The 26,568-nt window shown below is 64.4% G+C and overlaps 4 protein-coding genes across 7 annotated transcripts in view; 1 reads left to right on the top strand and 3 right to left on the bottom strand.

The window, feature by feature from the left end:
* PDE4DIP (phosphodiesterase 4D interacting protein) overlaps positions 1-11,967 on the bottom strand; it is a 34,550-nt gene extending 22,583 nt beyond the window's left edge. For 2 of the 3 annotated variants that reach the window (XM_075760241.1, XM_075760242.1), the window contains exon 1: positions 2,496-3,652. In XM_075760241.1, the coding sequence (XP_075616356.1) occupies positions 2,496-3,644 (1,149 nt within the window). In that variant the 5' untranslated portion in view covers positions 3,645-3,652. Of the gene's footprint in view, positions 1-2,495; positions 3,653-4,893; positions 5,012-5,182; positions 5,338-5,411; positions 5,536-6,378; positions 6,456-6,953; positions 7,065-7,526; positions 7,706-7,939; positions 7,996-11,817 lie in introns of those variants that run through there. The other variant, XM_075760243.1, reaches the window with a different exon arrangement.
* A 2,667-nt stretch (positions 11,968-14,634) lies between these two features.
* On the top strand, positions 14,635-18,502 carry PHGDH (phosphoglycerate dehydrogenase). Its single transcript, XM_075760238.1, has 12 exons — positions 14,635-14,921; positions 15,228-15,379; positions 15,562-15,627; positions 15,712-15,766; positions 15,847-15,945; positions 16,049-16,181; positions 16,265-16,413; positions 16,630-16,782; positions 16,910-17,042; positions 17,379-17,506; positions 17,722-17,950; positions 18,200-18,502. Exons 1-12 carry the CDS (start codon positions 14,784-14,786, stop codon positions 18,352-18,354), a joined length of 1,590 nt encoding a protein of 529 aa, XP_075616353.1. The 5' UTR covers positions 14,635-14,783; the 3' UTR covers positions 18,355-18,502.
* Positions 18,503-19,087: 585 nt separating this feature from the next.
* Positions 19,088-22,508, bottom strand: HMGCS2 (3-hydroxy-3-methylglutaryl-CoA synthase 2). Of its 2 annotated transcripts, none has more exons than XM_075760239.1 (9): positions 22,335-22,508; positions 21,652-22,136; positions 21,254-21,379; positions 20,846-21,010; positions 20,606-20,774; positions 20,350-20,520; positions 19,726-19,832; positions 19,497-19,622; positions 19,088-19,416 (listed from the first exon to the last, which is right to left on the bottom strand). In XM_075760239.1, the coding sequence occupies exons 1-9, from the start codon at positions 22,445-22,447 to the stop codon at positions 19,310-19,312; spliced, it is 1,569 nt and encodes a 522-aa protein (XP_075616354.1). In that variant the 5' UTR covers positions 22,448-22,508; the 3' UTR covers positions 19,088-19,309. The 2 variants fall into 2 exon arrangements, with proteins under 2 accessions (XP_075616354.1, XP_075616355.1); XM_075760240.1 differs by having other exon boundaries at positions 21,652-22,091.
* Positions 22,509-23,519: 1,011 nt separating this feature from the next.
* REG4 (regenerating family member 4) lies at positions 23,520-25,448 on the bottom strand. Its single transcript, XM_075759074.1, has 6 exons — positions 25,286-25,448; positions 24,487-24,574; positions 24,270-24,367; positions 24,051-24,188; positions 23,866-23,971; positions 23,520-23,702 (listed from the first exon to the last, which is right to left on the bottom strand). The coding sequence occupies exons 2-6, from the start codon at positions 24,548-24,550 to the stop codon at positions 23,629-23,631; spliced, it is 480 nt and encodes a 159-aa protein (XP_075615189.1). The 5' UTR covers positions 24,551-24,574; positions 25,286-25,448; the 3' UTR covers positions 23,520-23,628.
* Positions 25,449-26,568: the final 1,120 nt, after the last annotated feature.

Raw genomic sequence — 26,568 nt, 5'->3', positions numbered from 1 at the left:
GGGACAACAACAACAGACTCTGATTAGCCCTGTCAGACCGAATCCTTGCCTTCAACAGCCACAGAAACGCTGTCTCTGGGAACAGCAGGCAGTGCAGGGGAGCTCCCGAGGCCTGTGCATTGCCTCTCACATACAGAAGCTTCCATACAGAAGCAATCCTTTCTTTTACCCTGTTTTGTTAAGATTTTACTGAAACCTTAAACAGTTACAAGTAATTTCAGATCTGCCTATTTTGAAATAAGGTTGATGAAAAGAAGAGAGGAAAGAGAAAAAAAAAATAAAGGAAAATGCACCTTTCCTCACAATTCACACATTCCAAAGAAAAATAAGAAGAAAGCCTGCAAAGAGCTAAGAGCAGGGAGGGGAAAGGCAGAGCCAGCTCCAGAGTCCAAAGTCCCAAAGCTCAAGTTGCCTCCCTGCAGCCATGTCAGGAGCACAGTTCACCAGCGGTTTCTCCTACATCAGCATTCCACTGACAATCTCTCCTCAGTACAGCTCCAGCAATGTCAGCACACACCAACCTAGACAGAGCATTTCTTTAAAAAAATAAGAATAATAATCACGGCATTATCTAAGCCTGCCTAGCTTGCATCTGTCCAGAAGAGTGGGTAAAAGACTGGCTGTCAGCATGGCACTGCTGGCAGCTGCAAGAGCATGTTCAGCGAAGGCTGGGTTTGGTGGCATTTTCCTGGGGCTGTGGTGATGAAGAGGAAGAACTGTTGGCTCAAGAAAACGCCCAAGATGACAGTACCTATGACATGCCCCCACACCAGATATCTCAGTCATCATAGCTTACAGTGGTAAATTTAAAGAACTGCAGTTTCCCAAAAGCAATAAGGGAACTATGGTCCTACATGTCCTACATATTCCTTTCACGTTACCAGAAAGGCAGTTATGCATATGAGTCGCTGGACAGCAGTATCTAACAAAGCGTTACTCGTACAAAGAGAAAGAAAAATCATTTATACAAGAACCATTTAAGTTTACTAGCTGCATCCGACTTCCCATTTTTGCTGTTAAAGCCATCCAAAGGATTAAGTGCTTTCCCTCCTCTGCCAGACCCCACACTGAAGCCTGCAACTGCTGCTGCCACCATGGCAAAAAGCGGGCAGTAAAAAAATCCCACAGGATGAATTCCTGACAGGGATGGTTGGATGGCAGAGGCTGGAGGTTGGAGAAACTCCTTTAAAGCAGTTCCAAGAGGAGGATGGCAATGCGCGACACAAAGCCAAGCCGTAAACGCGCCACGTTGATTGTGCCACGTTCTGTTAAGAGAAAGCCTATTTTTATGCTGTAAATATATCCCTAGCAGTGAAAATTAGTAGCAAGTGACGCAGACTACACACGCCCTGCTTCACGTCTTCAGTTGCTGGCTGCCAGTGCAATGCCTTTGTGCACCAGATGAAAATTAGTTTTTTCTACAGCATTCTCTATAGCATCATCTCTCAAGCAGGCTTTTATGGGAAAAGCACACAGCTCTGGGAAACACCCAAGCAGATGGGACTGCAAGCAGGGCTGGCCGAATAGGAAGTGTAATTCAGCACAGCCACTGTTGCCATAGTAAGAAACAAGCATTCTTCTAATCCCCCAGGCTACCTAGAGCATTAGACAGCACTAAGGCTGCTAATGGGAATGCAATTAGGCTGACATGGATATTCCAGAATTGAAGCTGACTGAGGCCTTCTATTCATTAAGGAAAGTGGTAAAGGAGTTACAAGTTCAGCTTTTTGACTGCATACTAATGAAGATTTCATTAAAGCCAGCAAAACAGAGGCAACCCGGAGCCACGCAAGGACTACCATGGAGGCAGATAACAGCACCAGGAAGTCCCGCGAAAGGAGAAGCTTTTATCACCCCTCAGCAACACCTGCCTTTAATTGATGAATCTTTTCAAAGGATCAGAAAATAAACCAATTATCTAGAATAACAACCCTAAAGTCATCCTCTGGCGCAAATCCACCTGCAAGGAAAACACCTTTTCCTCAGGGCATGCGCCACAGATCCCTGCGCCGATCTGCGCGTTAGGCAGGTTGGAGGCCTGATCTGCAGAGGCAGGGGCTGAAACATTACCCAGGCACAAAGAAAACACATTTGCTGGAAAACACATGCCCAGAAGCTTAAAACACTCCCTTGGGTTGTGGGTAAAAGTCACACAGACTTCCTGAAGAGAAAGCTGAAGTGAAACTGGTGTTTTGTCAGCAGAAAAATGACAAAGCATGCAGAGAGCTTAGACCCGCCTAGCAGGCTGCACTGACAGGGAGAGCTGATGGAAGGAAGGGAGGTTAATTTCCCAGAACACAAGGAAGAAACAGACAACAGGAAGATAACAGAGGACAGCGGCAGCACACCTAAAAAGGACCGAGCTGCCTATTCTTAGCCCCGGGCTCAGTGACACGTGGCTATCTGTATTATCTCAGCACAGAGGAATCCCTAGTGGGCTCAGCGTCTGGTGGCAGAGACGCTGCTCAATTGAACAGCAGCACAATGACCTCTACCTGTACCCGCAGCGGCATATAATCCTCACAGAGGTCGTCCCACAGCTCCTGCAGTTCAGAAATCTCCAGGGCAAGACCCAAAGGAGCTCTGGAAAAGGATTTTCTGTCTGCGTTCAGGAAGGCAGAACCGGCACACACTAAGCCAGCAGAAGCACTGCCATCTGCCAAGTCACGGCTGAGCTTGGGAGGGGGCAAGCTGGACTTCACAGGAATAGGGAGCCTGCTGCCTCGGGGGCTCTGAAGGGGTTTGTAGTCCAAAGCCTTGATCAAGCTGAGGGCCAGCTCCAGCCTGTTCCCACTCAGTGAAGAGTTTGGGGTCATGCGGTCATCTGAGAAATCGTCACATTTCCCATTCCCTTTCACCCCCTTATCTGCATCTTCGTCCTTCTGCTGCGGAGCGCTCGCCTCCACAGTCGTGTCCAGGGACTCAACAGAGGACGCAGGTGTGCCTTCCTCCATGCTTTCCCGATCCGCAGGCCCTCTGGCGCTGGCAGACTCCGCCACGTCGCACACAGATGACTCCTCATTGCCCATGCTGGCTGACCACCGGCTGGAAAGCCCGCAAGAGATGCTCCTGGCCACCTTTCGCGGCACTTTGCAAATCGCTTCATAGTCGGCATCGGCCACCCGCAGCGCGGCACAGCCACGGCAGCGCCGCGGACGGTTACTCGCTCCCTCTGAAGCATGGCAGCTGTGCGGCTCCAAGCTGTGCTCTTCTTGATCCATCCAATATTCATACCCAGAATAAGCAAAGTCCTCCTGAAGGAGGGCAGCGTACCGTACATCAGGCAGATTAGAAAGGTCCACAGTCCCTTCCCCAGCTCTGTCGTCTACGCTAGAGTCTTCGTTGTTCCTGCGGTACATGCTTGCGATGCAGAACTTGAGGCGGTCTTTCTCCAGCAGCAGTTTCTGCAGGCGCTCGATGGAGAGGGCTTCGATGCGCGCGATGACGGTGTCGAACCTGTAGATGCGGTCCAGCATGAAGGCACACTTGCTGCAAGCGAACTCGGATTTGCCATCCCGGCACAGCTCCCTGCCCAGGACGTGGGAAAGCAGCACCTGGAGGTTCAGCTTGGCCGCTGTGTGGAAGATCCATCGCCGCTGGTTGCCACACAGCTCCCTGGCGCAGATCCGGCAGGTTTCCTTCATCCTCTCTCCCTCCCTCAAGCCCTGAGCCCACCAGCACTTCTCACCCCATCAATCCCCCCCTTTTTGAGGGGATGACACGCCGGGACTCCTGGTGCTACAGAAACATCCCACCCTACAACATCACCTTCACATCTCAGCCCAGCCACACCAGGGCTGCCCCCCTGTCCTGACTGCCCCCCTCTCCTCACAGCAACCCGCCCCCCCCCTCGCCCCGAAGCTGCCCCCTCTCCTCACTGCCCCCCTTCCCCGGGGCTGCCCCTCACCGCGGGCTGCCCCCCTGCCCCCCAGGCCCCGCCGCTCCGCCTCCCCCCGCTGCCACCGAGGATGCTCCTGCCACGGCGGCGCCCGGCTTGTGGCTCAGATTTCAAGATGGCGGCACACAGCAGCCCCCCACGCCTGCGCGGCGGCCGCGGCGCCTGATGGGATTTGTAGTCACACCACCCGGGAGTCGCGCATGCGCAGTGGCTGCCCGCGGTCCTCCCCGGCACACGCGGGACCGGCACAGCGCAGTGCCGGGGCGGCGACAGTGACCGTGGCCGTGACCGTGACCGCGACAGTTCAGGGCCAGTGCCGGGGGCCCAGCCCCAATGCCAGTGCCCAGCCCCAGTGTCGGCGCCCCCCCCCAGTGCTTGTTGCCGGTGCCACGTCCCAGTCCCGACGCCAGTGCCCATGGCCGTTCCCAGTGCCCAGCCCCAGCGTGCAGCGCCAGGGCATGACGTGCCCACAGCACAAGGCCACCAGCACCCGTGCACCATGCACAGCATCCCATGCCACCCAGTGGGCACACACCGGTGTCCCCTGGCAGGACCACCGCACGGGCAGTTCACACTCTGATGGCCCGTGGCTGCTGGGGACAGCATGGCCAGAGCTGTGCGGCTGCCAGGAACACGCTGCTCTGATCCCTCACAGCCCCAAAATCCCGCCTGGCACTGTGCCAGGCTGCCAGGGGTATTTTAAGAGCTGGGATTTAAACAGCAGCCGGGCACAAGCGGTGCCGACACCAGCAAAAAGACCATGGAGGCTGGTGGCCTGTGTCCTGACACCGCGCACCAGGTCCTCCTGGCCCTCCTGCCGCTCCCAGCACTGCGGCACAGCCATGCAAACACCCGACACTGCTGGGCTGGACGTGGCACAGCCCTGGCCACAGCCCCAGGAAGGGATGGGGACAGCAACCACTGGCCAAGCCCTGGGTGGGCATTCTCCTCCCTGGGGTACCGGACTGGTGTCCCCTCCGCGCTTGCCCACCCACCTGCCCCTCCACAGATGGGGGCTCCTCCAGGCGCTGCTGCAGGTCACGCTTCTCAGCTGACAGCATTTCCACAAGCCGGTTGCTGGCAGCCAGCTCTCGGGTCAGCTCTTCGATCCTCCTGAGAGGGAGGGAAGCATAGGGGACACTCAGCACAGTCCTCTCCCCTTTCCCACAGCTTGGCTCCCCTAGATGCCCACAGTCCCCAGGCCCTGCACAGCACCAGCCCCTTGTTGGTTCCCAAGACGGGCACGGGCCATGGGCTGGCAGCACAAGAGTCCTGGGCACCCACCTCTGGGCCATGGCGCTGCAGCCGTCATCGCTCCTGCCCTCCTCCTTCATCCTCGCAGCCTCTTTCAGCTTCCCCACCAGCTCCTGGCACCGCTCCGCCTCAGCTCTGGCCAGTGCCGTGGCCTGTTCGGCCTCGCTCCGCGCCAGCCTGGCCTCCTGTGTGGCAGCAGGATGAGCCCCCAGGCACTGGCTCCCGGCCCCTCGCTGGTCCTCACCGCCCCCCCGCTCACCTCCTGCAGGAGCTGGATCTTGTTCTCCAGCAGCTCATAGACGTGCTCCGACTCCCGCTGCCGCTCCTCATACTGCTGCCGGAGTGCTGCCTGGCTGCGAGTCGTCTGGTTCTCCGCAGCCACCCTGCCAGGCACGGCATGGCATGGCGCGGCATGACATGACACAGTACGGTGCGGTATGAACGGCACAGCACAGTATGGCATGGCACAACATGCTATGGTATGGCACAGCACAGTATGGCACAGCATGGCATGGCATGGCATGGCACTTCACAACATGACAAGGCATGGCGCTGCACGGTATGGCACAGCACACTATGGTATGGCACGGCACACTATGGTATGGCATGGCACAACGTGGCACAGCACAGCGTGGCATGGCTTGGCACGGCTCAGTGTGCATGGCAGGACACAGCGTGGCATAGAGTGGCCTCCTCTTGCAGGAGCCCCCACCCCAAACTGGCTGGGCTGGGCGAGCTGTGCCACGCCAGGTGCCCCCAGCCCAGCTCGCCCCATGCTGTGGGTGCTGCAGGACGCCTGAGCAGGGTGCACTATAACCTCCCGGCACCGCTGCCCTGGGGACACGGCTCCTCCGGTGGCACCAGATCACACTTGGGGCTCCCAACCACCGAAGCCATCCACGCACACTCTCAAAACCAAGAGCTCCCCGTCTGCCGTGCCCCCGGACCCCTGCCTGGGACACCCCGCGCTGCAGCCCCCGGGCACGGCGCTGCCCTCCCCTGCCAAACAGGTGCTGCCCTTTATTTTTGGCTGGCGCCGGGGCTGTAAGAGGAGCCCCGCGGGTGCCCGGCTCCATTGCAAACCCCTCCAGCCCTATTGCAAACCTCTCTGCTGCCTGCTGTGGGCAGGGTGCAGGCAGCTACCCCCTGTCCCCCATGCCCACGCAAGCACCGCAGACGGCGCGTGGGTACCGTGTCCGTCCCGGGGCTCTGCTGGCCCCACTCACCATGTGTTGTCCAGGGCTTGTTGCTTCTCCTGCAGTTCCCGCTTCAGGCTCTCCACCTCCACCTTCAGCTCAATGTTCTGCAGGGTGGGAGGGAGGCAGGTAGGATGGTCCCCAGCCACCCCTCTGTGGGGCCGGAGAACCCCCCAAGCCTGCCCAGACCCCCCCCAGCACCACTGCCCATGGGAATGCATTGGAGGTGGCATGGGGGTCCCCTGCCCCATGGCAGGGCTCTGGGTGCTCCTGGCACCGAGTAGCACGGGTGGTATTTTAACCCACAGGTGCTGGGATGGGGTGTACCCCCTCCGGCTGTCCTTCTGCACCCAAACTGGCACTGCCGCCCACCCTGGGTACCCCACCGGGCTGAGGACACCCTCCCCGTCCTCCCTGCTCCTGTCAAAGGCAGCAAGGGGCAAACTCCGCGCAGCAGCTCCCCCAGCCCCGGTGCCGTGCCCAATGCCCTCCCTGGCATCCCCACCGACTGCACTCCCCTGACCCCAATCTCCTCCTGGCAAAGAGGGGGCACTGGGAGGGAAACCCCCTGTTGGGCACCCATCCCTGTCCCCCACGGCGCTCACCCGCCGGTAGACATCGTCCCGGCTGTCCTCGCCCTTCTGTTGGACGCGCTCCTCCAGAAAGTAGATGCGCAGCTTAAGGCTGAAATTCTCTTTCTTGAGGTCGTTGAGGTGCTGCGAGATCGTGCGGTACCCGTTAGCCATGGCCGGCGCTCCATGGGGGGGGCATCCCGGCACCCCTCACATGGCGCCGCCGGGGACACGGCCCAGGGTCCCTGCCCGCCTGCAGCTCCCGTCGCCGTCCCCGCCGCGGCCCCTCTCCTTTTTTTTTTTTCCCCTCCCGGAGCTATTTGAGGAATCGCCGGAGCGGGACGGCGGGAACAGGCGGGTGGTGAAACCTGAGCCCCGGCGGCCCCCACGCGCCTCAGCCAGGAGGGCGGCGAGGGGGAGCGCGGCACCGGGGTGGGCGCTGAGACCCCTCTCCCCATCCCACCGCCACCTGCCCCACGTCCCCCTCCTGCCCTCAGCACCCCACTGGTGCACCCAGGGGATCCGGCATGTATCCTGCAAGCAGCCGGCGGCGCTGGGGGTGTCCCAGCGGTGCCATGGCGGGGTTCCGGCACCCCGTGGTCTCACCTGCTCGAAGTCCCGCAGGGTCTGCGTCTGGGCGAGGGGACCCATCTCCAGGTCCCGGAGGAGACACGTTTGCACCAAGGGGCCAGGTTGGGGCTGAGCACTCGGGGGGCCGTGGGACCCTCCCAGCTCAGCCGGCGCAGGGTCCTCATCGCCCTCACCCCACGGCCCATCTTGGGAAGCTGGGAGAGAGCAAGGACGAGCGGCAGTCAGACGAGCAACACGGCTGCTCCGCATGCCACCTGCCCACAAGATGCCACCGGGACGGACACCGGGATGCCTTGGGGCCCAGCAAGCCCCGGGCCGTCCCCTGGGGCGATGTGCACTGCCGGGGCACTCAGCACCATCACATCACCCTCGGCCGGGCACGGGGCCGGTGCATGCAGGGTATGGGGGGGGGTCTCGGGGTGTCTTACCCGCCATGCAGCTGGCTCCGGGGAGCACGGCCGGCCCGTCGCCGCTGCAGGGGTCCCTGCGGAGAGGAGCACATGGCCGTGTCACGCGAGGCATCGGGGGTCCAGCCCCCAGGGCCCCGGTGCACCACCCAGCTGCTGCGCCAGGGGGGTCAGGGGGTCGGTGGGGGGGTGGCACCAAAGCCTCTGCACGGCGGCTGCTGCCTCTCTCCCACCCCAGGGGGGCCGTGGGCGGCTGTCACGGCACTGGGAGGGCGGCAGGGCGAGCTCCTGACATCAAACCATCACGCAAAAGCCTGCCCGGGGTGTAGGGGGGTGAACTCCAGGCAAGGAAAAACCCCTGTACATCCATGGAGGTGCATGGGGGGGGGTTGTGCACCTTCGTGCGTGCACGCACAAGCGCACATGGGAGTCTGTGAACACGCAAGGGTGCCCGTGCGTGTTCCGGCAGCCGGGAAGCATCTGCTCTAAGTGCAAAGACACGAGGCCCCGGGGGCCACGCAGATGGCGGTGCCCCCTTAGAGGCACTTTAGCCCCATTAGCAGCCCTGGCAGGGCCACCTGAGCCCCCGCAGCAGCCCCCCGTGGGCCTGGGGAGGGGGTCTGGGTGCTGGCAGCGAGCAGGGGCTGCCTATGGCAGGGCTGGCCCCGGCCGCTCTCCAAGGGGCCCCCAGCCTCCGTGCTATCACAGCTCACCACCGCAGCTGCAATCAGGTTTATTTTCAGCAGAGAAGAGTGAGTCATTTCATGATTTAAAAGAAAGAGAAAAAAAAAAACAACTCACAGATAAAAAAAAAAAAAATCCGGATTTTTTTCCTTAAAAAAACCAAAACAGAGTATTTCTTTTCTAATCCTAGTGTGGCAGCTTTATGGCGGGGTCCCACGAGCAGGGTGGTGGGGACTGGCCCCCAGCACCGCGATGGGCACAGTGCCCTGCCCACGTGCGTGATCCTGAGCCTCAGTGGCCGGGCAGGGCCAGCAGGTCCCTACAGCACAGGCCATGGCGGGGGCCGTGGGACCGTGCCCCCAAGCTGGGGACATCACACGGGCACCTCATGGGCAGGGGACACAGCACTGCCAGCCTGGGAGGAAGCAGGGGGAGGCAGCCGCGGGGTGTCACAGCCCCTGCACCAACAACCTGCTACAAGGGGAAGCTGAGGCACGATGGCTTCAAACACACCAGCACTGGCCAGGCATGGCCCTGCGCCCTGCCAGGCACCATAACCAGCACGATACCCGGAGGCACGGTACCCAGAGGCATGATACCCAGAGGCATGGTACCTGGAGGCACGACATCCAAGGAAGCACAACACCCAGAAGTACAATACAATCCCCAAAGGCATGACATCCAAAGAGACCCGATACCCAGAGGCACAATATCCAAGAAGCATGATCTCTGGAAGCATGATGCTGCAGGAGGACGGATACCCAGGAGGCATGACACCCAGATGTGTGATACCAAAAGGCCAAACATCCGAGGAGCCATGATACCCAGACTCAAGATGCACAAGGATGCACATTACTCAAGGAAGCACAGTACCCAGCAGCATGATATCCCAAGGCATGATATCCCAGGAGGCAAAACATCCAAAGAGGCACAATACCCAGTGACACAACAACCAAGGAGGCATGACATCCAGAAGCATAATACCCAGAGGCACAACAACCAAGGAGGCATGGCAGCCAAACACCTGCTATGGAAGAGGCATGATACCCAGAGGCACAATACCCACGGAGACGCAGTACAATAGCCAAGGGCGTGTGATACCTGGGGGTGCAATACCAGAGGAAGCACAGCACCCGAGGAGATGCAATGCTCGGAGGGGTGATACCCAGACAGGAGGGTGGCCAGCCCCTGTGGCTCCAGTGCTGTGGGGGCTCCTCAGGGCCACCCAGAAGCAGGGTCAGCCTGGGGCGGCTGGCCGGGGGCTCTGGATTGAGCAAGCAGAGCACCCGCTTTCCTGCAGGCTGGCTGCTCAGCCAGCACCCCCAACCCCAAGACTGGAAGCCCCATGCTGGGCCACAGGGACGCTGGGCCGGCAGGAGTCCCGGGCTCTGCCACGGCCATGGCCAGCTGGGCTGAACGGGGGCTCCCCCCTCCCTGTCCGTGTGTCCAACACTGGGAATTTGTTTGCTGCGAAGGGAAGGCTGCCGCGGTGCTGCTGGGGCTGCAGGAGGACAAGAGCCCTTTCATGCCGGGGCGTGGAGCAGAGCCGCCGGCACAGCACGGAGCCGGAGCGGGGCACAGCCCCAGAGCCCCCCACCCACCGGGCAGCACTTCCCACCCCTGACGTACCTTCAAGCCCTGGCACGAGGGGTGCAACGCAGCCCTGACTCAGAGCACCCGCTGACTCACAGCATCTCCATGGCATCACACCAGGGCCACCGTGGCTGCTTGCCGGCACCAGTACTACAGGGTGCCACCAGGGAGAGGGGAGAGCGCAGGGGTGGCTCCCATGGCCACGGGACAGCATCCCCAAAATGCCCGGCACGGCTCAGCGCACCGACCGCAACTCACCTCCTCCTGCTGCCGGATCACCTCCCGCGAACAGACAGATGGACAGAGGGATGGACGGAGGGATGGACGGCAGCCCCCAGCCCTGTGTTCAGCCACAGCCACTCCAGGCGCCAGCGACTGTCTCCGGACTGGCAGAGCGGCCGTGGCAAGGGCCGGGCAAGGCCAGGGCGAGTGTGGCGGCTCAGTGCCGGGGCCAGGATGACGAGCGTGGCACAGCCCAGCTCCCCGCTGACTCGTCGGCACAAATGGTTCAGCAGGGGCTGAGTGCTGCCACGGGGGAGGTGGAGCCGGGGACAGCCAGCCACGACCACGGGCGGCCGCCTGTGCGCCTGGGCGTGTGTGCGCGGCACACGGCACACAGCACAGCTGCCCACCGACAGCCCGCACACAGAGCACGGCAACAAGGTCTCCATTGAGCACAGCAGGATGGAGGGAGCTGGGGACCAGCGTTACCCACACTCCTGGCGAGAACACCTCCCAGCGCTGCACCGCACGCGTGGCAGCCGGCACAGCTCCCAGGGCCCGGCAGCCCTGGCTGGGTGCCGGGCCAAATGGTCTGGCCGGTAGCTCAGGCTGGAATTGGGGATGGGCAGGGCCAAGGGAAGAGCAGGGAGGATGCAAACGGGGCTGGGGAGATGGGGCAAGCCAAGCTCCCTGCGCTGGCACCGGCACCCTGAACCACAGCCCTTCTCGCAGGGCCACCCTTGGCTCAGCACCTCCCAGCAAACCCCACCTGCCCAGTGCTGCGAGGAGAGCCCAGTGCTGGTGCCAGCGCCAGGCCATCCTCTCAGGACCTTACAGCCCCTGCTCTCCTGCTTGGCACGGCGGGTGCTGCCCCAGCACCCTCAGGTCCTCACGGCACAGGGCAGCGAACACCCGTGTGCTCCCAATGCTGGACGAGGGGTCCCTGTTCCCTTCCTGCACACTGGCAGCTCCCCCAAACCCCTTGCCTGGGTGCCCAGCAGGGCTCCTGGACTTGCCCCGCACAGGGCCCAGAGAGCCACAGCCCGGCTGGAAGTGGGGTGTCCCACAGCCCCACCGGCAGCACCGACCCGTGGGACCCCAGCGGCAGGCAGGGGACACCCATGGCCCAAGGGGAACGGGGTTTGGGACAGGCAGTGCCTGGCCCCGCACAGCCCTGAGGGAGCACACCTGCATCCCAGTGACACCGATGCTGGTTGGTACCTGGGCCTCAACCCGCCGCGGCATCACCACAGCCCAGCGTGGGCACACGCAGCCCCCACGGGCGTCCCGAGCACACGCAGCCCCTACGGGTGCCCAAGGCACACGGACATCCCGACCCGCATCACCCACGGACACATGCACCCACGGATGACACACGCGCGCACGGACACGCTCCTCACCTCCGCCGCGGGGCTCGCATCCTGCCCCGCCGGGCACCGCCGCGCCGCACCGCGCCGGGCGGCACCGGGCCGGGCACCGGCGGCACCGGGCCGAGCCGGCGGGGCTCCGCAGGCGCTGCCGGGCCGCCCCAGCGTGCGCCGGGGAGGCGGCTCTGCGGCACCGACCGGCTCCGCCCGCCGCTGCGTCCCCTCCTCCTCCTCCTCCCTGCCTCCCTCCATCCTTCACCCATCCCTGCCTCCCTCCATCCTTCCTTCCCTCCCTCCATCCCTCCCTCTGACCCTGCATCCCTCCTTCCTCGCTCCATCGCTCCCTCCATCCCCTCCCTGCTCGCTCCCTCTGCCCCCCGTCACTCCCTCTCTCCGCCCCCCTTACTGTCCCCAGTGCAGCCAGCCCCCGCTGACACAGCCACCCCCCGCCCCAACCCTCCACTCTCCCAAGGCCTTCTGGGCTGAGCCCAAATCCTTCCCCACCCTTCAGTCCCCCAAGAACAATCGCTGATCCCTCCCTGCCCCCCCCCCCCCAATGCTTCCCACAACCTCCCAATCACCCCAAAAGGCTCCCAATTAGCCAAGACCCTCCATGGCATGCCCAACCATCCATCCTGACAGCCCAGTTACCCCCAGTCCTTGTCATCCCCTTCCACCCTGGTCTTCCTTGGATGCCTCCATCCCAACCTGACACGCCCGATCCCCCTTGTCACCCCCAGAGCCCCATGAGGCCCCCAGGTACCCTTCCAGCCCCACAACACCCTCACTTGCTCTCTAATCTTCCATGATTTCCCAGTCCTTCACTGGGACACCCCTGTCACCCTCAATCCCCCTTGATCCCACCATCACCCCAACCCTCCTTTAACACCCCCCCAGCCCAACTTAATACCCTCAGCTCCCTCACCCTTGCCTCTCCTTTGCCACCTACTATCCTGACCCTAATAACCTCAGTCCCCTTTGACCCCCCCTAATTCCTTTCCCTGCTTGACACCCCAACCCCAGCGCTGTCCCTGCCCTCTCCCACGATCCCAACCCCTCTGCAGGGACCACCTCCCCCAACACTCTCCTCCATCCTGCCCCCACGGCCCCTTGGCCAGCTGTCCCCCGTGGCCCCTACACCTGCCCGCAAGCAGAGCCCATCCAGGACCCCACTCAGCAGCAGGTTGCCACATCCCCATAACCCCCAGACTCCATCCTGGTGGTTCATCTGCCACCACAGCCCATGTCCTCCCAGGCACCCATCCCCCTGGCCCTGCCAGCTTTGAGCTCCCCACGAGGGACAGGGTGCCAGGGTGCCGGGGCAGGGGGGGGGGCTGTGCCTCCAGTGCTGCTCCCCAGGAGAGGGCACCAGCCGGCCGGGAAAAGCCAGTAAATATGAGGCGGCGGTGGTGGCTTGGCCACACGTGGCCTCCGCACAAGCGGGCCACAGGCGCTGCGTGGGAGAGGGGCCACGGAGACATATGGAGGCGCTGGGCAAAGGCAGGCAGCGCTGGCACGGGGAGCAGGGCGCTGAGAAGCCAGGTCAGCAGGCACCTCGGGCAAGGTCTTAATGGTTAACAGAGGCCAGGGCTGGCAGTGGGGCTATGCCAAAGGCCGACAGGGCTGTGGGGCTGTGTCCCAGCCACAGCATGTCCTGCAGCGTGGGTGTCCCCAGCCCATGCCACGCGAGTCTGTGGAGAGGGAGCCCTGTCATCTGTCCCTGGGTCACACAGCCCCACCAAGGGGCCATTTCGGGACCCTGCTGCAGATTTCTCCAGCTGCTGCCCTTGACCCCATCTTTTGCCATGTGTTGGCTGCCCTGGACTTTCCTCCCCTCTGGCGTCACGGTTGTTCCCTGGCTGTAGCTGCGGTGTACGTAGCACTGGGGTATAGGTAGTGCCAAGGTGTACATAGCACTGGGGTGTACGCAGTGCCAGGATGTACGTAGCGCTGGGCTCTCACACCTCAGCGGTGCTGGTCCATCACCTGGGCCCTGCTGGGTTTAAGAGCTTCTGGGGCCACCCTAGTTCCAGCCGTGCTGCTGGAAAACAGTAGGCAAGGAAGGGCCAGATCCTGGCCCCCCCTGGGCAGGACCCGGGGTCTGTCTGGTCCAGCTGCACTGTGAGGTTTTGGCCCCATAAGAAAGCGGACATCCTCCGTACCTTGCCATCCACCACGCTGGGCCATGCCCAGTCCCGTGGGGTCCCCACGCTGCCCCTTCTCAAGGGCCAGCACTTTCCCCCACGAGGTCACTGGACATGGACATGGGGCTCTTGCCCCACGGAGGGCGTTTGCTGGGCGGCTCCCATGCAGCCCACGTCATTGGAAGCTGGTGGCCAGGGCTGGCCCAGTGCCCCTGGCCCCTTATTGGGGCCATTGCTCAACGGTGGGTGCAATGCCGGGGGCAGGCAGGGGCCATGTTACTGCCTCACCTCCAGGCTACAGGGCCTGGGGAACCCCCATTCCTGGGTGAGCCGGGGGGACGTGGCCGGGCTTGCCGTAGGCTGGGAGCTAGGCTACTCTCCTGTCGGCAGCACCCCCAGCTTTGCGGGGAGCCACCCACACCACCGTGGCTGCCACCACCGTTCCCCTCCTGCCTCGCTGTGCTGTGATGTGCGGGGCAGGGAAACTGAGGCACGGCCGCTGTTCGCGGGCGCGGGGACACGCCGCCCCCCGTTCCCCTCGGCTTCGTGGCTCCCCGGCCTGGGGGCAGCGGGCTCCTGCCGGGGCACCCCTTGCTCTGGGGCTGCTGGGGGGGGGCACGGCCCCGGCCCCGCTCCCCTCCGCCTCCTCCCTCCCTCCCGGGGCGGGGGGGGACCCGGGCGGGCTGGGGCGGGGAGGGGAAGGGAAGGAGGTGGGATTATGGAGACGGGACCCAATGAGCCCGAAAAACGTGCCCCGCTCGCAGCCCTTTTAGCTCGGCGGGCGGGCGGCAGCAGCCTCCCGGTGGCGTGCGGAGAGAGCCGGCACCCCGGTCCCGTCCCGTCCCGTCGCCCGCCATGGCCCTGGGGAAGCTGCAGAAAGTGCTGATCAGCGACAGCCTGGACCCCTGCTGCCGGGAGATCCTGCAGGCCGGCGGCCTCCGGGTGCAGGAGAAGCCCGGCCTGAGCAAGGAGGAGCTGCTGCGGGAGATCCGGGTGGGCGCGGTGCGGCCGGGCTGCGCTCACGGGTGGGTGGGTGGGTGGGTGCGTGGGTGCGTGCAACTGGGGACCGGCTGTCCCGGGTGGCAGCGGACCCCCCTCGGCCAGCGGGGCCGGTCCCCGCCTCCCGTCTGATGCAAGAGCCCGGCCGGTTTCGCACGGTGCATCCCAGCCCCCGGCAGCGGCTGTCCGCCAACCTGCCCCCCTACCCCCCGCCTTCCTTCCCCCCGGGACCACCCCGGGATCGCCAGCCCCGACCCTGGTCCCGGCCCCGGTCTCACCCGCGGTGTGCGTATCCCCCAGGACTGCGACGGGCTCATCGTCCGCTCGGCCACCAAAGTCACGGCCGACGTGCTGGAGGCAGCGGAGAGGCTGCAGGTGGTGGGCAGAGCGGGCACCGGCGTGGACAATGTGGACGTGGAGGCGGCCACCAGGAAGGGTGTCCTGGTCATGAAGTAAGAGCAGGAGCACGGGCGCATCCTTGCCTGCACTCCTGGGGGACAGGGGAGGCTTCCACAGGGTGCCCTCCCCACCCACGGCACCCCATGGCACCACGCTGAGGTTCTCCATCCTCACGGGGTGCAGACCCCCATCAGCCTGGGGGTGACACACCAGTGACACCACTCTCCATCCCCAGCACGCCCACTGGGAACAGCCTCAGCGCCGCCGAGCTCACCTGTGGGATGATCCTGTGCTTGGCCAGGTGAGTGCGGAGCAGGATGGGGAGGGAATGGATGTCTGCCCCACAGCCCCCTGATCCCACGCTGACCGCAGCCTCCCCTTTCAGGCAGATCCCGCAGGCAGCTGCCTCCATGAAGGAGGGCAAGTGGGACCGTAAGAAGGTAGGAGGTGGGCACAGCACCCTGAGCAGGATGGGGTGGTGGGTGGGGTGCACTCGCTAACTCTCCACTTTGCACCCTAGTACATGGGCATGGAGCTGAACGGGAAGACACTGGGTGTGCTGGGGCTGGGGCGCATCGGCAGGGAGGTGGCCACCCGCATGCAGGCTTTTGGCATGAAGGTAAGGAGCCGGGGCAGGGAGGAGCAATGGGGAGCATGGACCCCCCTGGCCCGGCCATGAGCACCATGCCAGGCTGCAGGAGCAAGCACCCGCTCTGCCTCAGACCATAGGCTATGACCCCATCATCACCCCTGAAGCCTCGGCCGCCTTCGGCGTGGAGCAGCTGCCGCTGGAGCAGATCTGGCCCCGCTGCGACTTCATCACGGTGCACACACCACTGCTGCCCTCCACCACGGGTACGGGGCAGGCACTAGTGCAAGGGGGATTGGGGGGAGCCAGGGCAGTCCCCCACCGCCCACAGTGCTCCCTCTCTCTGCAGGACTCCTGAACGACAGCACCTTCGCCAAGTGCCGCCGTGGCGTGCAGGTGGTGAACTGCGCCCGCGGCGGCATCGTGGATGAAGGTGCGCTGCTGCGGGCACTGCAGTCAGGGCAGTGTGGCGGGGCTGCCCTCGATGTCTTCACACAGGTGAGCGGGGCCACGGGGACCCCCTGAGCTTGGCTTTAGCTCAGCATCACCTTAACTTTGCTCAAGCCAGGCCAGAGCAGCCCGACAAACCCCACAGAGCCGGGGATAGCCCTCCCCAGCTCCCCTCCTTGCAAGAGAAGAGGGTGTAAATGTCCCCACACCTGGGCTCCCAGGCGGGTGCTGGGGGCTGACAGTGGGACGGGGCTGTGTCGGCAGGAGCCACCGAAGGACCGCGACCTGGTGAACCACCCCAATGTCATCTGCTGCCCGCATCTGGGTGCCAGCACGCAGGAAGCGCAGAGCCGCTGCGGCAAGGAGATCGCCATGCAGATCGTGGATATGGCCATGGGGAAGGGGCTGGCTGGAATAGTGAGTCCCCACACTGGGCACCTGACCTCCGTGCCTCAGTTTCCCTGTCTGTAAAACATGGGTGCATTGGGAGCAGCCCTGGTGCTCGCTGGTGGATTCCTGTCGCTCACCCCACTCTTCTTCACAGGTCAACGGGCAGGCTCTCAGCAAGGCTTTTGCACCCCAGACCAAGCCCTGGATCGCCCTGGCCAGGGCCCTGGGCACGGTGTTGCACACTGTGGGCAAGCAAGCACAGGGCAGCGTGCAGGTCTGCACCCTAGGTGAGCCGGCCAGGCTGCACCCCATGCCTGGGCGCAGGGACCCCGATGGGTGGGCAGCACAGCGGGGTGCACGGGGACCCACTGGGCTGGGCAGATGGGAGGAGGGATAGGAGGATGGGTGGGCAGGTGACCAGGAAAAGGGATGGACGAGGAGGGTGGTGGGATGGTGAGAGGATGGTGGGAGGATAGGGGTGGGGGGGGTACAGATGGGTGGGAAGATGGGAGTAGGGATGGGTGTATGAATGAGTGGGTGGAAGGACCAACCCCTGGCTGGCTGCTCCAGCGTGGGGTTGGCCTCTCTGCTGCCGGCCCATCCACCTCCTCCCTGCACCCCAGGGACGCCCTTGCAGGAGGCTGGGAGCTACCTGACGCCTGCCGTGGCTGCGGGCATGCTGGCTGGAGGGGCGCAGAAGGAGGTGACCCTGGTGAATGCCCTGCTGCTGGCCCAGGAGGCTGGGCTGAAGGTGCGTGAACACCTGGGGCTCCATACGTCAGCCTGGCGCACCCAGACCCTGTCCTTCCCTGCCAAGCAGCGTGAGCCTGGGTTTGCCCCGCGGGGCTGCTAACGCACCTCTCAGGCTGGGGGGGGCATCCCCTGGGCTGGCCTCTGAGGACATCCCTTCCCCACGCCCTGCCACGAGCAGGACCTGGATGCTGAGAGGCCACGTCTCTCCGGCAGGTCACAACCACCCACGGTGACGTGATCCCCGAGTCTGACGGCAGCACCGGCTTGCTGCAGGTGACCCTGCAGGGCACCCCGCACCGGGCAGCGGGGACGGTGCAGGGCAGCACCCCAGTGCTGCGGGAGATCAATGGGGCCACCTTCAAGCAGCCGGCCCCGCTGGCCGGCCCAATCCTCATCTACAGAGCCAAAGCCTCCGAGCCCAGCGTGCTGCCCGTGCTTGCCGGTGAGCTCCCCGCGTCGCCCTCGAGCAGCGGGGGCAGCCTGGGGGGGACCCTACATCTGCCCCAGAGCTGAGCCCCTGCTGCAGCGGGGAGGGGGCAGATGTTGCATGGGGGGGTTTGGGGAATGGGGAGAAAAGGACTTGGAAGAAACAACATTGTGGACCATTGAGGGGTGTTGGGGTGGGCAGAGCTCTGTTACCCGCTGGGCACTGGGGCAGCTTGCAGCCCCTAACCCCTCTCCTCTGCTCCAGGGCTGCTGGGGAAGGCGGGGATCCAGCTCCAGTCCTACCACAGCTCCGGCACAGTGGCTGGGGAGCAGTGGAGCGTCGTGGGGCTCTCAGCCCCCCTGTCCAACCTTGGTGAGCTGAAACCACATGTCACGGAGGTCTTCCAGCTCCACCTGTAAGCCCTAACTGCCGGCAAGGAGTCTCCCCACAGCTGCAGCACCTGGACTCACCCCCCCCAGCTGAGGAGGCATTGCACCTGGCCACCCCCGGCTCCCACGCTGGGCTTGAGGTGGCCCCGTGCTCAATAAAGGGTCCAGGAGGAGAGAACGTGTGATGCCTTGTCTGTGTGGCCCCTTGTACCCAACCCCAAAGCTCCTGCAGGTTCTGTCCCTCCTGCCCCCCCAGCCCTGCTGCTGTTTGCTCAAGGGCACAAAGGTCTGTGCGGCTGCTGCGGCCCCGCCAAGGTCCCGTCCGGCCACAGTCCCGTGCCGGGGCACGGCCCAGGGAGCAGGCAGTGCTCCAAGGGGGGCTGAGTTCTCCCGTGAGCCCCTGTGTCACCTGCCCCCACCCCCCCCCCCCCCCCCCCCCGGAATTGCCACACTCAGTCTTCCCATGGGAATGTTTCACTTTGCCCACATCGTGGGGGAAATGGCATCTTATCACCCCCAAACTGGAAACCGAGACTGGGGAGCTGAGATTTGCTCGGCTCCCCCAAAACATTGAGGCATGCTCCCATCCCAGGGAAACAGGGGCACTGAGAAAAGTGTCCAGCGGAGCAGGTGGCCACGCTGGGTGCCCACAGGATAAATCCCGCAAGGGGTCACGATCCAGCTGCAATCCAGCCCCGCGGTGGTTGAGAGAAGGGCTCTGGGGCAGAAGGGGACCGGTCGTGACCAGGAGCCAGAGCCAGGCTGCCGCCCCTCTCATCCGCACCTTTATTCCCCCGCACCGCCCCGGTATTTGCAGACTGCAGCGCTGTGCCCACCAGCTCCGGGGCCCAAGGTGCTGCCAGCTGCTTCCCGGCCGTCCAGGGTGAGATTTCCCACAGAGGCCAGTCCCAGATTTGGGGGTTAGCAGGGATGCCAGCAGGGAGAAGAGCATCCCCCTCCCCGGGGCTCACCGCTCTGGTCCCTCCTAGACGGGCTTCCTGGCATATTCCCGGCGGTACTTGGCATCCACCCGCGTCAGGTACCAGGTGCCGGGGAAGAGATCCGCCTGGGAGCCGTGGGGAGCGTGGTCGGCTGCGGGGAGAGGGCAGTGATGCTCAGGGGGAGCTGTGGGGTCCCGGTGGGGGGTGTCGCATCCCCTCACCTCCACTCACCCAAGTGATGGGTCTCCTCCCGCCGCTTCATGATCTCGGCGAAGTCCTGCGGAGCCACGCGCTTGCGGGCATCCAGGCGAGCCGGAAGGTCGGCCAGGCTGGAGATGAGCTTGTCCAGAGGCGAGCCTGGCAGCGGGGACCCCCCAAATGAGCTGGCACCGCCAGTGGCCCCGGCCCCGTGGCCCCACGCCGCCCTCCCCTCCCGGCCCCCCTCTCCCGCCGGGCTCACCCGGGGCTGCATCCTGCGAGACGCGGAGGGAGAACATGCTGGCGGCCAGCCCCGAGCCGTAGGAGAAGGCGCCGATCCGGGAGCCGGACAGGTCCCGTGCCGAGGACCTGTGGTGAGGGGTTCGGGGGATTAGAGGGGATTGGGGGCTGGGGGAGCTGAGGGGCTGTGGGGGTGGCATAGGGGGGCTGCCTCCTGCCTCCTTCGCAGGCAGGGGGGTCCTGGGACTCGGGGCCGCATTGCCGAGGGTGCGTAGCCCTGGAGTGCGGTGGTGTCAGGGAGCCCCAGGAGGAGGCTTTCGTCCCCGTTCCCCCCCGCCCCGGTGCCTGGCCGTTCCCACAGCTCCTTCGCCGCAGGGTCAGCCATTCTGCGGGGCACAACAAGGGGGTTTTCATCCTCCCGGTGCTGACAGAAGGGCTTTATCCCAGTGAGCTGGGATGAAAAGGCTGGCAAGGAGACGGCACGGAGCAGGACACATCTGTGCCAAGGGTTACGTGCAACAAAAGTGTCAGGTCTCTGCTGGGGGGTGTGTGTGAGTGCAGGCGCCTGCCTCTCCAGCCAGGCCAGGGACTGCCCTCCCCAAAACAACCTCCCCTGCACCCTGAGCCAGCTTTTTGGGGGACTCACTGCGCCAGGAGGGAGGCCAGGCAGCCATACATGGACGGTGTGTACATATTGCCGTTGCGGGAGGAGAGGAGCAGGGATGGCTTCGTCTTCTGGTTGAAGATCTCCTGGCTGGCTGTCTGGAACGCCTTCTCCACCTCCTTGCTGGTGTAGGTGTCCTCCAGCTTCACACCACTGCCCGGAGAGAGGCCGGCTCAAACCCTGCACCGACACGTCCCTGGCCAGGCTGGGGGACGGGGGACACGGTGCGGAGACCCACCGAAAGGGCTGCAGCCCCTTGTAGAGGCCGGTGGCTGTGTCGGGATTGGGGGCTGCCAAGAAGTCGTTCAGCAGCAGCCGCCCCACCGACTTCTGCACCAGCTTGCAGAAGGGCGTGTGGAAGATGATGTACTTGAAGTCGTCCAGGGTGAAAGGCCGCTGGATGCCAGCTGGAAGGCAATACGGGGGTCATCAGCATCGGGTGGGAGGGTGCGGGTACCCCAGGGGTGCCGCCGCTTACCCTGCTGCCACTGGCTCTCCGCCTTCCGTCGGTACACGGCATAGCAGCGGTCCAGCGCCCGCAGGTAGCACTGGATGGAGAGCTGCCCGTCCACCACCGGGTACTCGGAGGACAGGTCTGGCTTGTAGAAGTCGTAGGCGTGCTCCATGTGGGTTCCCCGCAGGCCTAGGGGCACAGGGAGAGCTGGCTGTTGGGGAGTGCCAGGGGGGTCCCAGGTGGATGGCAAGCACCCACAGGTGCTGCCTGCCGTGCCAGCCCCGGCATCCACCAGCCTCCCTGGGTCACTCTGAGGTGCCGCAGGGATGCGGCCGGCCAGGATCCAGAGCCGGTTCTGCCAGAGCTGAGCAGCTCTGTCCGGGGGAACCCCCAGGGATGGCACCCATCAGTCTGGGGTCTCGTGGCACTGACCTCTCTCCAGCACCAGCGGGGCGTTGGGTCCCACCAGCATGGCGATGGCACCGGCACCTCCCGTGGGCCGCGCGTTCCCCGTGGCGTAGACGGCAATGTCCCCACACACCACCACGGCGTAGCGACCTGGGGGAGGATGGGGGCCCGGTGGGGCCGTCAGCAGGTGAGAACCTCTGTCCCGCAGCCCTCACACATCCCCATCCCCATGCTGCTGGGCGTGACGGCCAAGGCAAACGAGAAACGGGGTGATGGAGAGTCTGAAGGGGCAGCAGCTCCCTTTGAGGCTTGCCGGAGCACCTTTGGGTTTCAGACCACCTCCTGCCTCCTTCCCCCATCCCACAGCACCCACCCACATCCAGCCCCCCCATCCCCACGGCACGGTCCCTGCCTGCACCCACCGTCCCAGGCACTGGACTCCACCCAGGCGGCCGCATTGAAGAGCGAGGCCGTGCCCCCATAGCAGGCGTTGGTGGTGTCGATGCCCTCCACATCGGTGTTGCCCGAGTCATGGAAGAGCTGCATGAGGACGGTCTTGACAGCCTTGGACTTGTCAATGACGGTCTCTGTGCCCACCTCCAGGCGGCCGATGGCATCCCAGGACAGGCGCCCGCGCTCCACCAGCCGCTGCACCACCGTCAGGCACAGGGAGTTGATGTCCTCATGGGCGGCGCAGAAGCCCATCTGCTGCTGGCCCAAGCCCTTTGTATACTTGCCGGCTTCCACACCGTCGTACCGCTCCAGCTCCTCCTGCTCCACGTACTGGGCGGGGAAGTACACCTCCAGCGCCAAGATGCCCACGTCCTTGGGCCAGGTACCCGTCCCAGCAGCGCTGGAGAGGCTGCGGGGCAGAGGGAGCGACGACGGTCCCGCGGCAGCCCCGAGCCTCGGGGACAGGTGGTGGCCCCGTGGAGATACCACCACCAAACACCCCAGGCCATGAGCACCCCAAATCCCTGCTTGTTCCCTGCTGCAGGGAGGAGGGAGAACGTTCCCTTCCCCAGCAAGGTTTAAGAGCACTGCCAGCTCCCTGACCCCCCCCCAGGTAATGCCTCCACCCCACCCAATCCGCGTGGGTGCTCACCATGCCCTCTGCATGGCCATGGGGTGCTGGGCCCCCCAGGGTGCCCGCTCCAGCCCTGGCAGCGCCCTCCTTGTCCCCCAGCAGCACGCAGCACGGCCGACCAAACGCAGCATCTTTGCCCCGGCTGCTGCGCAGAGGGACGGACGGTGGGACGGACAGACAGCGGGATGGGCCTCGCACGGTGCTTTTATAAACTGCGCGGGCAGCACGGCACAGCCCTCCCGGCCCTTATCAGCATGCTGGACCCCAGCGCTCAAAGGTCACCAAACGCCAGCCAACGCGACAGGGACAGCGGAGCAAGCGCTGGCTTTGGAGGGGGACACCTGCAAGACGTCTCTGCCTTGTGCCCCAAAACCTGGGGACGAGCTCGGCTGGAGCCATGGCCCAGCAGCAGGACGGGCTCTCCCGCAGCCCCGGCTCCCTGGGGTGGTGGCGGCTCTGGTGCCCGCGGCTTGCCGGCACGGCTGTGGTCACCGCGCGGCGTGCGAGGTGCTGTGTGGCCTCCCCGACTGCCCCCGCGGTCCCGGGGAGGGAGCAGAGGGGTGGCTTGGTGCCGGCACCGTCTGTGCCGCCCAGGACGCGGTCCACCTCTGTCACATGCTGCCGCTCTGGGAGGGGGGGAAAAACCCGTGAGCTGGGTGGGGGCAGAGCCATCTTCAAAACAGCAGAGCAAACAGGCACGTGATGCCTGTAGCAACACTGCGGTGACACAAGAAGGGACCTTTGGTCCCGGTGCTGCTGTCAACACAGCCATGAGGCAGCATCGCAGCTCCGGGACCCCTGTGGAGCCATCTGCACCTGGGTGGGCACCCGTCCCCACGCCCGCACACCCACAACAGCTCCCATCCCCACCCACATCTGTGCCCCAGCTCTCCTCCATGCCTGCATCCTGGGGACACTCCTGTCCCCCCACCTGCACCCCAGGGACATCCTGTCCCCCCACCCCTCCCATGTAACACCAGAGGGCTGGGGATGAGCAAGCACAAGCACCCAGCCGGTAGAGCAGCTGGCCCCTCGGCTCCCGGGGACTCACCCCCAAACGGCTCCGCCGGCAGCACCGAAGCCCCTGGCAGCTGGGAAGCTCGGGCAGCTGCGGCAGCGCCTGCTGCTCCCTCACCCAGACGTCTGCGGGTGGACCGTACCAGCGCTCTGCACCAGCACCAAACTCACACAGCACTTGCATGCTTGAATTTTTATAGATGTATATTTAGGAGTTGGGGAGAGAGGAGCAGAGGTAGCAAGGCAGGAGCATCTCTGGCATGGGGTCCTCCATGGAGTCCCCTGGGGGCCGCGCTCAGTGTGAAGGGGTGAACTTGCAGATGTAGTGATGCCGCTGGGCGCAGTCGGCGCTGGACCACAGGGTGAAGCCTGCCGGAGAGACGGGCCGGGGGGTCGGTGGTGGCCAGAGCCAGGACAGGGGCACCAGCTCTGCCCAACGCAGCTGCCCGGGGGGGGGGGACCAGCCCCGGAGGAGGAGGAGCCGCCGGCCGAGACCAAGTCCTGGAGGCGGACACGGGGTCTGTACACTCACCGCTGAGGTGGGTCAGCACACCGCAGGTCCCCCCGTGGGCACCGTTCCCGTCCAGCCCACTGGAGACGCTGTACGTGTCCCCACTCACCCACTGCCAGGCCCGGCTCTGTGCAGGGAGAAGAGGTCAGAGGCATGGCTCTGCTGCTCCCCGGCCCCCCGCCACCCCCTGCAGCCCCCCGCTTCACCTCATGCCCGTAGCGGAGGCCGAGCCAGACGGGCTGGACGCGCTGGTAGTAAGAGATGACCTTCCGCAGGGTGGCCGCCTCCCGGGGCTCCTCCACCCAGGCCAGGTGGGCACTGGCATGGCTGGCCTGGCACTGCCTCTGCAGGGAGAGCCATCAGTGCCGGGGCACCCCGGGGAGACGGGGGGGTCCCCGGCCTTGTGCGTACCCCAACAGGCTTACCTCAGCCTCGTCCCAGCTGCGGGGCTGATGGAAGTACTTGAAGCAGCTGAGTTTGTAGTAGGACCAGCCCTCGGGGCAGTAGTCTATGTACCGGGCGCCTGCAGAGGGACAGCCGCGGGGAGGGATGGGGGACAGCCGGCGTTGCTGGCCGGAGAGGAGCGTGGCTCCCCCCCAGCCCCGCCGCAAAAGCGGCTGCCTCCCGAGTTGTGGGACTCACCGGCTGGCCACAGGAGCCCTGTGAAGCCCAGCAGCAGGAGGGCAAGTCTGGCTGCTGCCACCATCCTCCTCGCTCCTGGATGTGTCTCCTGCAAGAGCTCGGGAGGGTCACACCAGGTCCCTTGGGGACAGGGGATGCCGCCTGCACCTGGAGGGCGCAAACCCACCCTGCTATGGACTGAACCCGGCCCTGGGGTCTGCACTGGGGTCTGCGCCTCCCTGTCCCCTCCCTGTCCCAGGTCACTGCCCCGTGCCCGCACCCCGTCCCCCAGGCACGACTCGGGGTCCCCAGCCCCACAGGTCCCAGCCTCGGCAGGAGGCGTCTGGGTGAGCCAAGCTGCTCTGCGGGGACACGGGGAGAGCGCTGCCACGCACATGTGTGGGGAGACCCCAGCCCTGCCCTGGCATCAGGCAGCAGCAGCAATGGCACAGGCAGGGCTGGGGCTGGTAGGGCCGCAGGGACTGCCTGCCCAGCATCGTTTTCATCCCCCTGAGCTCGTAGCACTGCTACATCCAGGCCAGGGAGGCAAATCAGCTACATCAGCGCAGTTCCCCTTTATCTGGGCTAATCCCCGGGCACGGAGGCAGATTTGCAGACTCAGCTCATCTTCCCCTCAAAGAAGCAGCAACAAAAGTCAATGAGGGGCTGAAAATTGCATCGCTGCAGCCAGCCCCATCCAGCAAGGGCAGCGCTCAGCTCCCCTGGGAGCTGCCGGGGCTGGGACCTGCTCCTGCTCGCCCACAAGCCACCCCAGAGCATCTCGAAGCTGCAGCCACTCCAGGAGGGTCCCCTTCCTCACCTGCTGTCTGGAGATCAGGAGGAATAAGGGCTTCTCACAGGGCTGGGAGAGGAGCTGCCCTTTATAGCCAGGTGCTCACCAGCATCACTGTTTGCCCAACTCAGGTGATTCCTACCATAAAGATCTTACTGCCGACTCCCCTCTATCCCCCCCCACTTCGCTGGAAAGCTGCTCAGATCTCCACTCTGTTTACATTCAAAGTTTCTCCAGAAAAAAAAAACAGGAAGGACCTCTCCTAGTTAGTCAATAAACCCCCTGCAATTAGCGTTAATTACCAACGCAAACACAGAGATAACCTTGTGGCAGAGAGCAGCCTGGCACAGGGCAGGGATGCCCGCCGGCCCAGGGGCTGCTGGGGACAAGTCCCGGGGGAGGCTGCGCTGATCCCGGCTGGAGCATCCCTGCAGTGACCAGCCGGGCCGTGGGTACCACCCGCTGGCATCGCCCGCGTCCCCAGCAGAGCGATGGCACCCAGCCGGTCCCCGTGTCCTGCCCAGCTCCACCATGCGTCACACACACACACCGCCCTTGTTTGAACTGCCTGGGGATGTATGTCAGCAGGATGCAGGACGCGGGGACTGGAAACAGCCTGCGGCCAGGGGCTGACGGGCACCATCAGATAGCGGCAGGGGTGCCTGGCCCCCACGCCCGGCGGTGACGCAGGGCTTCGTCAGTTTGCGTCCCTCCAGGAGGAAGGGGCGGGTCCTGCAGCAGCAGCCCCCCACTGCCCCTGCCCCGCGTGGGGAGCCCGCAGCCCCGGGGAGCCGGAGGCCTTTGGCACAGTTGGACGTGGCCTTCTCCGTCACAGTCCTTGCTCCTCGCCCCGGGGTGTCCTCTTGTACTGATGGGAGGTGGCCGAAGCTCGCCTACCCTACTGCTTTGACCGCGCTGCGCTGGAGCATCGCTTTGTTGGCTCCTAATGTACCAAAGCGGCTTTGAAAGCTCTTCCCACTGCCTGTCCTGTGGCCTCCTGCAGAGCTGCCAGCTCCTGCCCAATGCCCTGCTGCTGCCAGCTACGGCCAGTGCCCGGCTCTCCTCCCCCAGTCCTCTCGAAGACCCTTGGAGGCCACCGAGAGCTACCCGGGAGGCAGCTACCCGCAGAGGGTCCAGCCCCCAGAGCCAAGCCCCTCAGCATGGAGAGCTCGTAGCTGGCTGAAGCTGTTACTTCTGGCTGGCAGACTCGAGCTGTGTCCTCCCGCCCCCGGGGATCTCCCACGGCTCCTTTGTGGCAGCATTTGCCAAAACACGCAGGGAGCGCTGCTACACCCACAGGGAGCAGCTCC

The sequence above is a fragment of the Balearica regulorum genome, chromosome 8, assembly GCF_011004875.1.
Source record: "Balearica regulorum gibbericeps isolate bBalReg1 chromosome 8, bBalReg1.pri, whole genome shotgun sequence".
Classification (NCBI taxonomy): Eukaryota; Metazoa; Chordata; class Aves; order Gruiformes; family Gruidae; genus Balearica; species Balearica regulorum.
The sequence above is the reverse complement of the archived record's forward strand: the minus strand, read 5'-3'. Positions and strand labels throughout refer to the sequence as shown.

Coding starts and splice junctions, on each gene's coding strand:
- PHGDH (XM_075760238.1), top strand. CDS start 14,784: ATGGCCCTGGGGAAGCTGCAGAAAGTGCTGATCAGCGACAGCCTGGAC. Junction 16,182..16,264: donor ACTGCTGCCCTCCACCACGG/GTACGGGGCAGG, acceptor CTCTCTCTGCAG/GACTCCTGAACGACAGCACC. Junction 17,043..17,378: donor CGTGCAGGTCTGCACCCTAG/GTGAGCCGGCCA, acceptor CCTGCACCCCAG/GGACGCCCTTGCAGGAGGCT.
- REG4 (XM_075759074.1), bottom strand. CDS start 24,550: ATGGTGGCAGCAGCCAGACTTGCCCTCCTGCTGCTGGGCTTCACAGGG. Junction 24,368..24,486: donor AGGGCTCCTGTGGCCAGCCG/GTGAGTCCCACA, acceptor GTCCCTCTGCAG/GCGCCCGGTACATAGACTAC. Junction 23,972..24,050: donor GCCTCCGCTACGGGCATGAG/GTGAAGCGGGGG, acceptor CTCCCTGCACAG/AGCCGGGCCTGGCAGTGGGT.
- HMGCS2 (XM_075760239.1), bottom strand. CDS start 22,447: ATGCTGCGTTTGGTCGGCCGTGCTGCGTGCTGCTGGGGGACAAGGAGG. Junction 21,011..21,253: donor CCCGCTGGTGCTGGAGAGAG/GTCAGTGCCACG, acceptor CTGTGCCCCTAG/GCCTGCGGGGAACCCACATG. Junction 19,417..19,496: donor GGAGGAGACCCATCACTTGG/GTGAGTGGAGGT, acceptor CTCTCCCCGCAG/CCGACCACGCTCCCCACGGC.